We start from the raw sequence: 14600 nt of genomic DNA on the forward strand, positions 1-14600 counted from the left end.
GCCTCCTCTTCACATAAAACTGGGACTCGTGAAGAATTTCGTGAAAGCACTGAACAAGGAAGGCAAAGGTTTTCGTTATTTAAGACAGATGTTCCCAAGAATAACTGATGCCAAGATCAAAGAGGGCATTTTTGTTGGCCCCCAGATCAGACATGTTATGAGTGACAAGCGGTTTGAAGATCTGTTAGTTGGGCCGGAAAAAATTGCCTGGAAAGCCTTCAAAGACGTTGTTGACAATTTTCTGGGCCATTACAGAGCCCCAAACTACATTCAGCTGGTAGACAAACTTCTCAAAGCATACAAGACAGTGAAGTGCAACATGTCAGTCAAAATTAATTTCCTCCACTCACACTTGGACTTCTTCCCCGCAAATCTCGGTGCTGTCAGTGACAAACACGGTGAAAGATTTCACCAGGACATTGCTACGATGGAGAAATGATACCTGGGCAACTGGAATCCGTCAATGCTTGCTGACTACTGTTGGACACTGCAACGTGATGCACCGGACATTGAATACAAAAGAAAATCAGGAGCAAAACACTTTTAATTCTGTTGAATTTAATAGCTTATGCGAAACATAAACGTGACTAAATACGTTATTGTCAGTAAACATATAAATGTCTATTTCTCAGAGTTTCTACACGATGCAGTAAAACCAAAACTATATTTGTGCATACCCAGTAGGTACCTGTCACAATCAGCAAAAACTTTTCAGGAAGCAAGACTTTTCAAAAAAATTGTTGTGCAGTGTATTTAAACATTCATTTGTTTGTTCTTCTGTTGTGGCGGACTTGGGCAATTTTTAGGGAATACTAATGTGTGTTTAACTCTTAATAATTCAGAAGCCTCCTTTGACCTTTCATAACACAAAATAAATCTTTAGATACTGTTGTTACCACATCTTTATGAATAATATGGGTATCATTTTCTAAAACAACGGATACAGTACTGTATGTACTCAAAAAGATAAAAATATTTATCTTGCTTAAATATGAGGAAAAGCATAATTAAAATGTTAAAATATCATTCAGAACTTATGTCATCTGTAGCATATCCATCCATCCATCCATTTTCCAACCCGCTGAATCCGAACACAGGGTCACGGGGGTCTGCTGGAGCCAATCCCAGCCAACACAGGGCACAAGGCAGGAAACAATCCTGGGCATGGTGCCAACCCACCGCAGGACACACACAAACACACCCACACACCAAGCACACACTAGGGCCAATTTAGAATCGCCAATCCACCTAACCTGCATGTCTTTGGACTGTGGGAGGAAACCGGATGTAGCATATCTGATCATATAAAATTTTAAGATTGTACAAAGAGTGGACAGTTGCCATTAGGCCATATTTACTGACAAAATTTAGTTAGATGATTTGAATTTGATGCTACATTTTCCATGTTTTTTAAAAAAGTAATTACATCCATTAACTCATTTATTTATTTTGCAGCTGGTGTATATCATTTGGGTAGGTAATTAAACTTTTTAAGAACCTAATTTTCCAGTTTTTGCCTGTTTTTGACATAATTTGCACTTGCGGGAACTTTAGAACACTATGGCCTAAACACAACCGAGAATGGGGTTCTTTTTTGGTATTGCTGATTTAAGAACAAATAACTTTGAAGGTCTTTGCTCATATGTAAAAAGATAATTTGTTTTGCTAATCACTAATCAGCACACACTGTGTTAAGAAAGCTCATGTGACAAGATCTGTGAATTTTGTTTTTACAGTTTGGAAAAAAAATCGCTACAGTAATGTCCTTCAGAATAGCCATATAATGTGTAATGTGAATTACTGTGTGTAATTTAAAATTTATTCTCTTATGTAAATTTATACTGTATCAGCTAGTACTTGTCTCAAACAACCAAATGGAAAATTATTTGAACCATACATTTTTGTTGCACTGTACTTATTTATTAAGAAAGTATCCATTTGTTACAATGTTTCCAGTTTGAATGAATTGTTATCATCCGCACCACAGGTTTAACATAATAAATCACTCCTATTACAATGGTTAATAGGAGTTCATCCAATTCTACCACATATTCCCACATTTTTTTCACAGATTAAAAAAAATTATTATTTTTTTCCCTGGGACTGTTTATATTGTGATTACAAGGATCATTATTTATAGATAATATAATTAAAAAGTCTAAAACATTTATAAATAGAATGTCAGGGAAAATATAGTTTATTTGTCTCTGTCCTTAACAACAAAATCTCACATAAGATGGCTTGGACATATACAGCACAATGACAGGCAGATTTTCAGTACATCACTAAACCCATTTATCAAGTTCACAAGCAGTTCACAGAGGTTTTCCAAAAAGCATTTGGTGCGAGAGAAGAACCACCATTGAATGGAGCATCAGGTCATCAAAGGGCACACCCACACAGGCTAATTTACAATCACCCATCAATCTGTATGGTATATGTTTGGAATGTGAGAGGAAAACCAGAGAAACCAGAGAAAACCCAACACAGATACCAGGAAAATGAATACTGTACACAGACAGTGACCAGCCAGGAATTCAAATCCAGGGCTCTGGAGCTATGAAGCAGCAACACTAGCCATGGCACTACTGTACCACTTATCATTAATAGATTATATAATTCTGAAGGATGTGATGGTTTAGAAACTAATGACTCTAAACTGACCCAGTGTAAGTGATTGTGACCATTCAAACAAGTGTACATATACACATGATATGCTATCACAGAAACCCACAAGACAGCTGTTGCATACTGGATTGCAGAGAACAAAGTGCACAGACTTTCAATGGATAAGTGAAGTTCATCTCTGTATGAAGGCAATATTGAAGGTAAGGGTGCTTTTGGCTCTATAAACCTTATTAATTATGAGTCTTTGTAGGTTCAGTCAAATACACTGTTAAAAATAATGTGTTTAAAGTACTTAAAAAAATAAGGCAACAAATTACAAGCAATATTATTGAGTAGATTTGATATATGGCACTATTGAGTAAACTTAATTTATTAATTTACTCAAATTTACCTAAAATAAATTACTTTGATTAAATATACAGTAAGTAGTGGCAAAAATATTTTTTATTTTACTCCGATTTTCATTTGAATTACACAAAAAAGAGTAATAATGTAACATACTGTGCTAGACAGTAATGACTGTATAACAAATAAATGCTAAAATTGCATATATCTTTATTTAATTGAACATACCCAAATAGTCAAAACAACTGAGTTATATTTTCAGTTGTAAACATCTGAAAATTAAATCAAATGTCTGAAGATAATTTTTACTGAATAACTGACATTCAAATGTCAATGCAATTTGTTTTTCACTTATACACAAAGTATATCTCAATCAAGTACTGTCCCAGGAATGAAAGGTAAATGGGAATGAAAAGGAGAGAGTGAAATGAGTGAAATACTGTGGCAGATGCTGCTTTTCAAACACTTCCTGCATTTATGCAAGCATATGCAATAGCAAAAATCATGAAATAAAATAAGATGTAGGAATACACAACAGTTTTTTTTTTTTGCAGCGCTACATAAATCACAGTGTTAAAAAATAACCAGAAAATACATTACCTATGCAGAACACTAATTAAATAAGAGGTTAAATAATACTGTGACGGTTAGGCAAACATCTTTTTATGTTGTTTACAGATCGTAGTTTAGGACAAACTCAAAATGTCATTTTCTTTTTCTGTGTAAAATAGTAGTTTTAAACTATAAAAAATATATATGAACAAACACAGCTATCTGAGAAATGTGCTTGCTTTTTAAAGCAAACCAATGAGGTAGGTTGTTAAAAAGACGTTACCTTGCTTGCCATGTTTCCCACATGAAGGGAAAGGTTTTGTGAAAACAACAACTTCTTATGTCTGTAACTAACAAAATGAAATACTAGTTATTCATTATGGAATTAATATGCTTTATACTTACACATTCGTAGTAAAATAGCTCTTATTATGGATAAAACTATTAGCTGAATACGTTGTTGTAACTTCATGATGTTGTAACATCTTCAACCTGAGCCTGGAACAGGGGAGAGTCCCGAGGCTTTGGAAAACATCTTGTATCACCCCAGTCCCAAAGGTATCACGTCCTAGTGAGCTGAATGACTTTCGGCCTGTTGCTCTGACATCACATGTGATGAAGACCATGGAGAGGCTGCTGCTTCACCACCTTAGGCCACAGGTTCAACACGCCCTTGACCCTCTGCAGTTTGCATATCAGGAGAAGGTGGGAGCGGAAGATGCCATCATCTATATGCTACACCGATCCCTCTCTCACTTGGACAGAGGCAGTGGTGCTGTAAGAATTATGTTTCTAGACTTCTCTAGCGCCTTCAACACAATCCAACCTCTGCTCCTTAGGGACAAGCTGACAGAGATGGGATTAGATTCATACCTAGTGGCATGGATCGTGGACTATCTTAAAGACAGACCTCAGTATGTGCGTCTTGGGAACTGCACGTCTGACATTGTGGTCAGCAACACAGGAGCGCCACAAGGGACTGTACTTTCTCCGGTCCTGTTCAGCCTATATACATCGGACTTCCAATACAACTCGGAGTCCTGCCATGTGCAAAAGTTCGCTGATGACACTGCTATCGTGGGCTGTATCAGGAATGGGCTGGAGGAGGAGTATAGGGACCTAATCAATGACTTTGTTAAATGGTCCGACTCAAACCACCTACACCTGAACACCAGCAAAACCAAGGAGCTGGTGGTGGATTTTAGGAGGCCCAGACCCCTCATAGACCCAGTGATCATCAAAGGTGACTGTGTGCAGATGGTGCAGACCTATAAATATCTGGGAGTGCAGCTGGATGATAAATTAGACTGGACTGCCAATACTGATGCTCTGTGCAAGAAAGGACAAAGCCGGTTATACTTCCTTAGAAGGCTGGCTTCCTTCAACATCTGCAATAAGATGCTGCAGATGTTCTATCAAACAGTTGTGGCGAGCGCCCTCTTCTACGCAGTGGTGTGCTGGGGAGGCAGCATTAAGAGGAAAGACGCCTCACGCCTGGACAAACTGGTGAGGAAGGCAGGCTCTATTGTTGGCATGGAGCTGGACAGTTTAACATCTGTGGCAGAGCGAAGGGCGCTCAGCAGGCTCCTATCAATTATGGAGAATCCACTGCATCCATTAAATAATGTCATCTCCAGACAGAAGAGCAGCTTCAGCGACAGACTGCTGTCACTGTCCTGCTCCACAGACAGATTGAGGAGATCGTTCCTCCCCCAAACTATGCGACTCTTTAATTCCACCAGGGGGGGTAAACGTTAATATTTAACATTATACATAGTTATTGTCTGTTTTTTTCACCTGTATTATTATCATTCTTTAATTTAATATTATTTATTGTATCAGTATGCTGCTGCTGAAGAATGTGAATTTCCCATTGGGATTAATAAAGTATCTATCTATCTATCTATCTATCTAAAGATCAAGAAATCAATGTGAGAGGAAGTACAGTGTCATTAAATTTAACTTAAGTTAAATATGTTCAGTTCACAGTATAGTTTTTTTTACTTAGAATAAGCTATAAAAAATGTTTACATTTTGAGAAAAATAAGTTAAATTTATTCTTGATTTTTTTTATTGAATTAGAATTAAATAATCAATAAAAAGGATAAAAACCCATTTTTATTAATTAAAGTAATGATTGTTTTGCATATAGTTATATAGCTATTTTGTGTTACTATTTTTCACACATGTAAGATTTATTTTTTACAGTGTAGTTTGCACCTTTTAATTTTACTGCTGTTAAATTATCAGTGAATATACAGTACACTAGAGAAGTAATTGCAGATTCTGTTATTAGGCTTAACTAATTTTAAGATAGATCTTTTCTTCTACCTCGAAGGTATTTGTATCCTTCATTAAGGTAATAGAAGTTAGTTTGCATCAAGATAAGAAGGTTAGTGTGTAGAAATGAATTAATTATGTTATTAATTTAATTAAATTTAATTTATGATAAAATCATTTATGATTGCTCAGACAGATCACCAACAGAAATACACTAAAATAAAATCAGGAAGAATTTGAAACAGTTGATTGAAACAGTAATTTCTGGGGTAAGACAGTTTCCCAAATAAATGTTTTCAGGCAAGCAGCAGATATTTCAAGAGCATTTTAGCCTCAGAAAATGTTTTTTCTTCAAGAAAGGGTACGTGCCTGTTTTATTTTATTGTTATTTATTTTACAGTAGATGCATTATAGAATTATTTTTGTTTTTATCTATGTTACCTTTAGCTTATGTAGTGGAATTCTGCAGATTTAGAAAAGGCAGTTCTGTTCAGTACAATAAAATTCTCAGATATTTTTCAACATCCATGAGAAAAATTCTGTTAAGAGGTTTTAAATAGCATTAGTAGCAAAAGTTACTTCAAAGTATTTTAATAAAAAATGTTCAGTATGTTTAACTACTCTTGCTTTATACAAAACATACAGCAGAGCTCACAAATGGAAGCCTTAAGAGGATTCACATGACTTCAGGTAAAAGTCATTTAAGTTATAAGTCATTGTGAACAAAAGTGTGGCAGACATACTGTCAATCTACTTAACAGCATAAAAATACAAACAGCACAGTCAAAAAATTCTGAATTGTACTGCTATTCTATTAACATATACAACAACAAAGTGTACTATATTTCCAAGTGAAAATAGTGTGAAATCATTTTGGTTCATTTAATAATGATTTGATGACCAGCAGGGTGTTATGAACCTCCAACATACAACTTAAATGGCTTTAAAGGAGGGTAAAGGTTGTAGGAGGGAGCTGTTTCAAAAAATATACAGTTAGACCTTCGTATCCATGAGCTCTGCATCTATGGATTCAACTAACCGCAGACTGAAAATATGCCAAAAAAATCCAGAGGTTTCCAAAAAGAGAAACGTTTGCCATGTGTCAAGCACTGTGCTGAATCCTCACAAATGAAATGATGTGTAGACATACTCTGCAGGATGCCGGAAGGACTGGCGGAGAGACAGGGTTAGATGGATGCGCCACCACTCCTCTCTCACCCCTTGAGGCTCAGTAATGATACTTTCACAGTTTCACCTACATAAACCTTGTTAGGTTGTGCGTGATGTATATTTTGTCATCAGCCCTGGCATGGGGATGCTTGTATCAGTGACCATGTACCTACAGAATTTTGTAAACACAATATATTGAAATGCTATTTTTTAAATGCAAAATCCATTTTAAATAAGGGACTTGAGTCCCCTCAGATTTTGGTATCCTCAGGGGATCCTGGAACCATTCCCCACGTATACCAAGAGAAAACTTGTATATCAAAACACATTTTCTTCTATAAAAAGTTTTCTTTAAAAAAAACATGCATTTGTAAACTGACACAGTCACCAACTACTTTTCAATGTGGCATATGTACATTATAAGAATATATATAATACTTTATTATAATAAACTATAAAAAGGAAAGTTTGGAAGGAATCTGGATTTTCTGAAGAAAACCCATATGGGGGACTGGGAGAATGTAGCACTCTCCCTAGATACTGCCTGTATAAGATTAATAATTCGACTCCTGTTTCGAAGTGGCTTTCCTTTGAATTATTTAAAAGTAAATTGTATTGTACTGGCTTAAATTTTTATTTTTAATTACTTAGAAAAATACAGACGCATCATGTTAGACTGGAATATCTATTAGAGCAGTAAATAACCATATACCTCATAATGAGCTCTCTTAATGGCAATGTACCAGATATTACCATTAGTGATTATTTTGAATAACAGTGTGTAATAGTTTGTTGTAATTTATTTACTTAAGATGTAATTCACTGTAGTGCTTTTGGACTATGTTTGTTCGCTCCTGCTTAATGGAATCCCTATCCATGCTTCTGGATAATTTTAGAAGATTACCCTTTTAAAGCTGGATGTGTACAGAAGATCAATACATAAACAGAACAATCTGTTTTCTTTTTTTATGGAAAAAATATTTCCCTTCATACTATTAAGGTATTGATTTCTTCATGAAAAATTCATGGTCTGATTATGTTTTCTGCCATTTCTAAGACATATATTCCATCTTGAACCATACTGTATATGGCTTCCTGTAGATAACAACAGCAACAGTTGCAACAGCTAATCTTTTATGTCTCTGCCTTACAGTATGACCTTTCTCACCTCTTTTAAGAGATATTTTAAAATGTGTAAATCTGAAACAATTAGTAGAAAAAGCTAGCTACAAATCAAGAAGACGTTTAAAAATCCCAGGTGATTTCTAAAATATAATTTTAAGAAAATTTTGTCTCCCTGAATCTGTTTAATTTCTTATTTAGTGTTACTTACCCAATTTGGTCCACAACATAGACACAGTAAGAGCCTGTTTAATGTGTAAAATACCATAAAGGGAAAAAGCTATCATGCTGAGTCACCTATTAAGTTGTAAGCAAGGGGATATTGCCCTCTCAACTGAGTCTTTAATTACTAAGAGCAAGACTGAGAGAGCATATGAATTGCAGGCTGGTCTTTGGGGACTGAATTTACCATTTTTAATCTTAACTGTGTCAGATATTTTAGTGCATCAAAATTCAGAACGGCAAAGTAGACTCATTCTTCTCTAATGTAAGAATGCGAAATATCAGTAAACAATTTTTATTAGATTTTCACTGTTTCCAGTGCAAAATTCTCTGTCATTGTAGTTCATATTGGTTTTCACAGTATGACAAGATAGTAAACTATCGATATGAAACATGCAGTTTGTAAGCAGTATTTCCACAAACCTGCAAATGCAAAAGTTCACTTCATAAGGCACCAACACTAAGCTTAGTGAGTAGTTTATGTACTGAACATTTTCAGTTTTAATCCGGAATCAGAAGAGATGATTGAATTCAGTCTCTGCAATTTAAATAGATTTAATTGGTATGAATTAACTAAATGTTTTTCCATTATGGTATAAAGAATTTGAAACACTTTTGGCTGTAAGATTGTGATTTCTACTTTTAGTAGGCAAATATAACAACAGGAATAAATATCAGAATAAATTATAGCATTAAAAAACACAGTATTATATAGCATTATATGGAACTACTTAAAAAATCACAGTATCATCATGTTATGACCAAGGTATTGCAATAATATTGTATTGTGGTGTTCCATCCAATTCCATACAGGTTTGCATAATTCAACAACATTGGTTGAAAGGCAGGAACCAAACCTGGTTAAAATACAAGTCCATCATGGGCTTCATGATTAAAGCGCAATATGTAAACATTTACCAGACCAATTTAATCCTGACCTTCAGTCTACCACATTCATCTTTCAGATGTGATAGAAAAATGGAGGGAATTCCATTCTGACAAGGGATGTCTTGTATTGCCTTTAAATTTTCACAATACAATTTGGACTTTCCCACACTGTCCCAGACAAATGATTTAAGGAATCAATGTTTTTTAACTTTGGTCTCATTTTTTTCTTAACCCATGGCACTATGCAGTTGCTATAGATTTATTGATTCATTCTTTTGTGGTAAAGCTGTAACATAGTTGGTCTCCCCAGTAAGGCTAAAATGCATACAATAATTAATGAATGAATGAATAAATGTGTATGTATGTATGTGTGTATGTATGAATGTTTGTTTATGAGAGCCCATTAGACTTATTAATACAATCTAGACAAAGTTAGTGGTACCCATCCATGAAAAATTAAAATCCACAACCGTATCTGAAATTTGAAACTGACAAAAGTAATTGGTATCCATCATTATTTATTCTGTATTTAACAAAAATCAGGCTTTGCTTTAGAGTTTTGATTCAACAGAATATTTCAGAAAAAATATTAACAGAAATTAAAATAATATTTTGTTATATAACCTTCAGAGGCAACCACTGCAAACAGGTGATTCCTGTAGTTCTCAAAGAGACTTTTATACCTGTCAACGGATACTTTGGCCCACTCATCCTGAGCAAATGGCAGCATCAGGTTTTAAGGATGCCTTCTCCAGACTGCTTGTTCCAGTTCTTTCCGTAGATGTTCGAGAGGATTCAAATCAATGCCCATAGAAGGCCACTTCAGAATACTGTAGTCCAATATTTTGTTGTTAGCAATTCTTGGGTGCTTTTAACTGTGTGTTTTGGGTCATTTTCCTGATGGAGAATCTATAACTTGTCACTGAGACAGAGCATTCTGACACAGTACATTTCACTTTAGAATGTCTTGATATTCTTGAGATTTCGTTATTTCCTGTACAAACTCAAGACACTCCATGCTAGACGCAGCAAAACAGCTCCAAAACCTAACTAAGCTTCCTCCATGTTTCACAGATGGCAAGATGTTCTTTTCTTTGAAAGCTTCACTTTTTCACTTGTGTACATAGATCTGATGTGACCTCCCAAAAAGCTCAAGTTTTATCTCAAAGGATAACCTGTTAGAAGCATCATGGCTTGTCAATATGCATTTTAGCAAATTTCAGTCTGGCTTTTTTGTTTTTTTTTTAGCAGTGGAGTCCTCCTGAGACTTTTTTCCATTGAGTCCACTGTCACTCAAAAGCAATGGATGGTGCAGTTAGACACTGATGGACCTTGACCTTGAGATTCAGCTTGTATTTCATTGGAAGTTGTTTTTGGCTTTTTGTCTACCATTCTCACTATTCTTCTGCCCACTCTGGAGTCAATTTTCATGTTGTGGGCGGCTCCAGGGAGGTTAGCTACAGTCCTATGGACCTTAAACTTCTTAATACTATTTGCTGCTGTTGTCACATGAACATATGGATTGTCTTATAGCCTTTGCCTTTAACATGCTAGTATATAATTTTCTTTCTGATCTCCTCAAGCATCTCTCTCCTTTGCTTTCTTTGATCCAGGTTCCGTGTGGGACACATGTCAATACCAAACAACAGAGTGACAAATTTCCTCCATTTAAATAGGTTGAATGACTGACTGCATGATTAGAGATGTGTGATATTAATTAAAGAAAACAGATAGTTGAAAAATCACTCTAATCCGATTATTTATGATCTTTTCAATGGGTAACAACAAATGTGTCCAAACCATTTTAATAACAATAATACATTTTATTTATACAAAGGCACCTTTCTAAGCACTCAATGACTCCAAACAAGCAATAAATAAAAAGCACAATATAAACAGAACTAACAGTATCAGAAGATACAGAAAATATAAGAAGTTAAAGCCAAACAAAGCCATTGTAATCATAGAGAAAAAGCCATTTTGAACAGATGGGTTTTAAGTTTACATTTGAAAGCTGAGAATTATTCAGTATTTCTAAGCTCAGTAGGTAATGAGATCCCGAGAATTTGGTAGCAGAACGGTTGAATGTTCTGCTCCCAGTGGTAGCTGGACAGGTGAGAGGAATGGTCAGGTGGATGGAGGAAGAGGCTCTAAGGCAGGGGTCTCCAACCTTTTTTCCCCTGAGAGCTACTTTTACAAAGTGAAAATAGCAGAGAGCTACTTCTGTTTTCTAACATTTTTTCTCATAGCTTATTTCAACCCAAACAAACTGAATAAGCTTGTTTTGCCTGAACATTTACAAAATGTCGGTGTCCACAACTCAAATTTTGCATTAAAACATCACAAAAAATATTTAGTTCACCTGCAAGTGCATTTTGTATCTGTATGCATTTTCTAGTGTATCTCACACTATTGAATTAAAACATGAATGCTGTCAAAACAAAACAATGCAATTCCAAATACACAGATATTACTTATTCATTTGTCATTTTGTTGCATGTCACTGTTTCACTTCACAAGAGTATTCACATGTCCAGCTGCATGTGTGATGTGTTTTTTAGTTAGTGAGATGACTGGCACTGCATGGAGTCAACAAGAGAGGTTTATGGTGGAGTGTAGCCACTTAGGTTCACTCTTATGGAGTCATTTGAATGTTCATCTGTCAAGTCTTGTTCTGAACTTTGATTTCATGACATTCATGTCAGAAAAGGCAGACTCACAGAGGTATGTAGACACAAACAAAGCAGACATTTTCAGAGCTGCTTGGTGAAAATTCTTATGTTATCTGGCTGTACTAAGCTCCAGAAATGCTGAGAATGCTGTTGAGACTTTAACTGCACATTATTTTGAATGTTTACTAATATATAATATATAAAGTCCAATGTCTGTCTGTCTATCTGTCCTTTTTTCACGAGAGAACTACTTAACGGATTTAGATCTGTTTTTTTTTCTATAATTTGCTTGAATATTCTGGTTGATTTTGCATCTTCTCTCATTTTGCTATGTATGATAATTCGCTTGCGGCACCGATTTATTTGCGCGAATCCGAGATCCATACAACGGGCCTTGGGGAGGGGCCTTCCCCACTCACTCGCCAGCTTCGGGGCATGTTCCTTAACTCCGCTTAGCTAGTGAACGAGAGAAAAATTGATTTCAACTTTGTTTGATATTTAAAATAAAGTGTTACTTAGGCCTTGATGAATTTTGAGTCCAGATATTCTCTTAAGCATATGCCACATTGAAAGACAGATTGCAATTCATATTGTGGATTGTGATTTTGTGTTAAAAGGATTGTAATATGATTTTTTTAGAAAGATCGCCCACCCCTAATTTGTCAAATCAAGTTTTCAAATTTATGTAGGATTCATTAACCCATTGGTGAGCTACTTGGAAAGGGGTTGCGAGCTACTCGTAGCTTGCGAGCGACGTGCTGGAGACCCCTGATCAAAGGTTACAGGAGGGAATGGCAACATCAAGAAGGTCAGACATGTATGGAGGGGCAAGGTTTATTAATGGCCTTAAATGTTAACAGAAGAATTTTAAAATCAATTTGAAACTTAATAGGGAGCCAATGAAGCTGCTGCAAGACCGGAGTAATATGGTGAATAGATGGGGTTTGAATAATGATGCGGGCAGCAGAATTCTGGACCAGCTGAAGCTTATAGAGAGATTTATTAGAGAGACCAAAGAGGAGCGAATTGCAGTAGTCCAGACGAGAAGTAACAAGACTGTGAACAAGGATGGCAGTGGTATTGGGAGTGAGGAAGGGGCGGATGTGATTAATATTACGTAGGTGGAAGTAGGCAGACTGTGTGATGTTATTAATGTGAGATCAAAAAGATAGAGTACTATCAAGGATGACACCCAGCCTCTTGACCTGAGGTGAAGGGGAAACAAAGGAGTTATCAATAACAAGTGAAAGATTATCGGCTTTGGATAATGTTGATTTTGTCCCAGTGAGGAGAACCTCAGTTTTGTTGCTGTTTAATTTAAGAAAATTTGAAGAAAACCAAGATTTAATTTCAGCAATGTAGTCAATAAGCGAAGATGGTGGAAAAGAAGAGGTGAGTTTACTAGCAAGGTAGAGCTGGGTGTCATCAGCATAACAGTGAAAATTTAATGTTATATTTATGGAAGATATTGCCAAGGGAAATATGTATATAGAATAAGTAATACTTTATCTCTTTTTAGACTTTCTTTGCTTTACTCGGTGGCATATCAGAGGCATACAGGTATACATAGGACAATTGTTTTCCATTTAATCACTTTCAGGAGGCATACAGCATTTTTTCAATGAGCTGAAAGGGTACTAACAAATTTGGTTATGCCCATATGTTGAGAAATGTTTGATAAGCTGGGGGTACAGAGTAGTATAGCATTATTATATTTTTGGTTTTGTCGACTGGCTAGTTTAGTTAGTTTTTCATTACATTTTTTTAAATTGTTTTTAGGGTAAGTTTAAGAAATGTTCCTCTTAACTTGCCTTCCCATTCATCCAATGCATATAAAATACTTTGTTAATAAATAGTGCTTTAAGACGTGTGACTGATTTAATAATAGTTATTTGCATTTTAAGGGAAAGGATATGTGACAAAAATTTGCTTAAAAAATAGTTAAGTGTTCTGTATATCTGTGGTAACTCGCAAGCTATAAAGGTTTTCATGCATTATCTGTCTCAAAGGCGTGTGACTATGCCTAGAATCTACTCTAAGCTACACAAGCACTATAGTATAGTTTACCTCCCTCTGTCCCACTCTCTTTTTCAGTTTTTCCATTACCACCACTGTCAAAAGTAGCTACATGCAGGCCTTTTGTTTCCACTTGACATTTTTAGTATAAACAGGAAACTCAAGTCTCTCTAAAGAGAGTGTAAAAGAACACACAGGAAGTGCAGAGATGTCATATCAGAATGACAAGAGAGAAGGAAGGACTGTGTGAAAGAAAGGCAACGAAACAGTAACTTCACGGAACACGTGTAAATCACGTGTAAGGATTATCCAAATGAAAAAGCCATCTGATAAAGCGTCAAAAAACCTCTGTATTATGGTATGTTAATCAGGAAGTTGGATATTGCATTTGTTAACTCGCATCTTACCAATTGAGAGGTATAGCCATTTCTTCCATCTGTCTTATTTTGATCTAGCATGAGCAGTATATACTCATCCTGAAGTTATGTCTCAGGCTTGCCATGGGAATGTGGATTACCCATAACTGTTTTGGGACTGTTGTGTTTTACATGTAATTTGTTTTTAATTCGTTTTAATTAGGGAGAAAACTAACATTCATTGACAAAATACTTATTGGAAATAAGCAAAATGTTAAGATACTTTACAATTACAGTGCTTTTGGTACAAGTGGACATTTTTCATATTTGGAGCACAGAAAGTTTAAGC

The 14600-nt window shown here is 35.5% G+C and overlaps 1 protein-coding gene across 7 annotated transcripts in view; it reads left to right on the forward strand.

The window, feature by feature from the left end:
* dnmt3ab (DNA (cytosine-5-)-methyltransferase 3 alpha b) overlaps positions 1–14600 on the forward strand; it is a 601530-nt gene that overhangs the window by 235131 nt on the left and 351799 nt on the right. The window contains exon 1 of one of the 7 annotated variants that reach the window (XM_051924577.1): positions 14121–14253. The exons of the other annotated variants lie outside the window; for them this stretch is intronic. Within the exon in view, the coding sequence (XP_051780537.1) occupies positions 14209–14253 (45 nt within the window). The 5' untranslated portion in view covers positions 14121–14208. Of the gene's footprint in view, positions 1–14120; positions 14254–14600 lie in introns of those variants that run through there. 7 annotated transcript variants of the gene reach the window in all.

The sequence above is a fragment of the Erpetoichthys calabaricus genome, chromosome 3 (genome assembly GCF_900747795.2).
Source record: "Erpetoichthys calabaricus chromosome 3, fErpCal1.3, whole genome shotgun sequence".
Classification (NCBI taxonomy): Eukaryota; Metazoa; Chordata; class Cladistia; order Polypteriformes; family Polypteridae; genus Erpetoichthys; species Erpetoichthys calabaricus.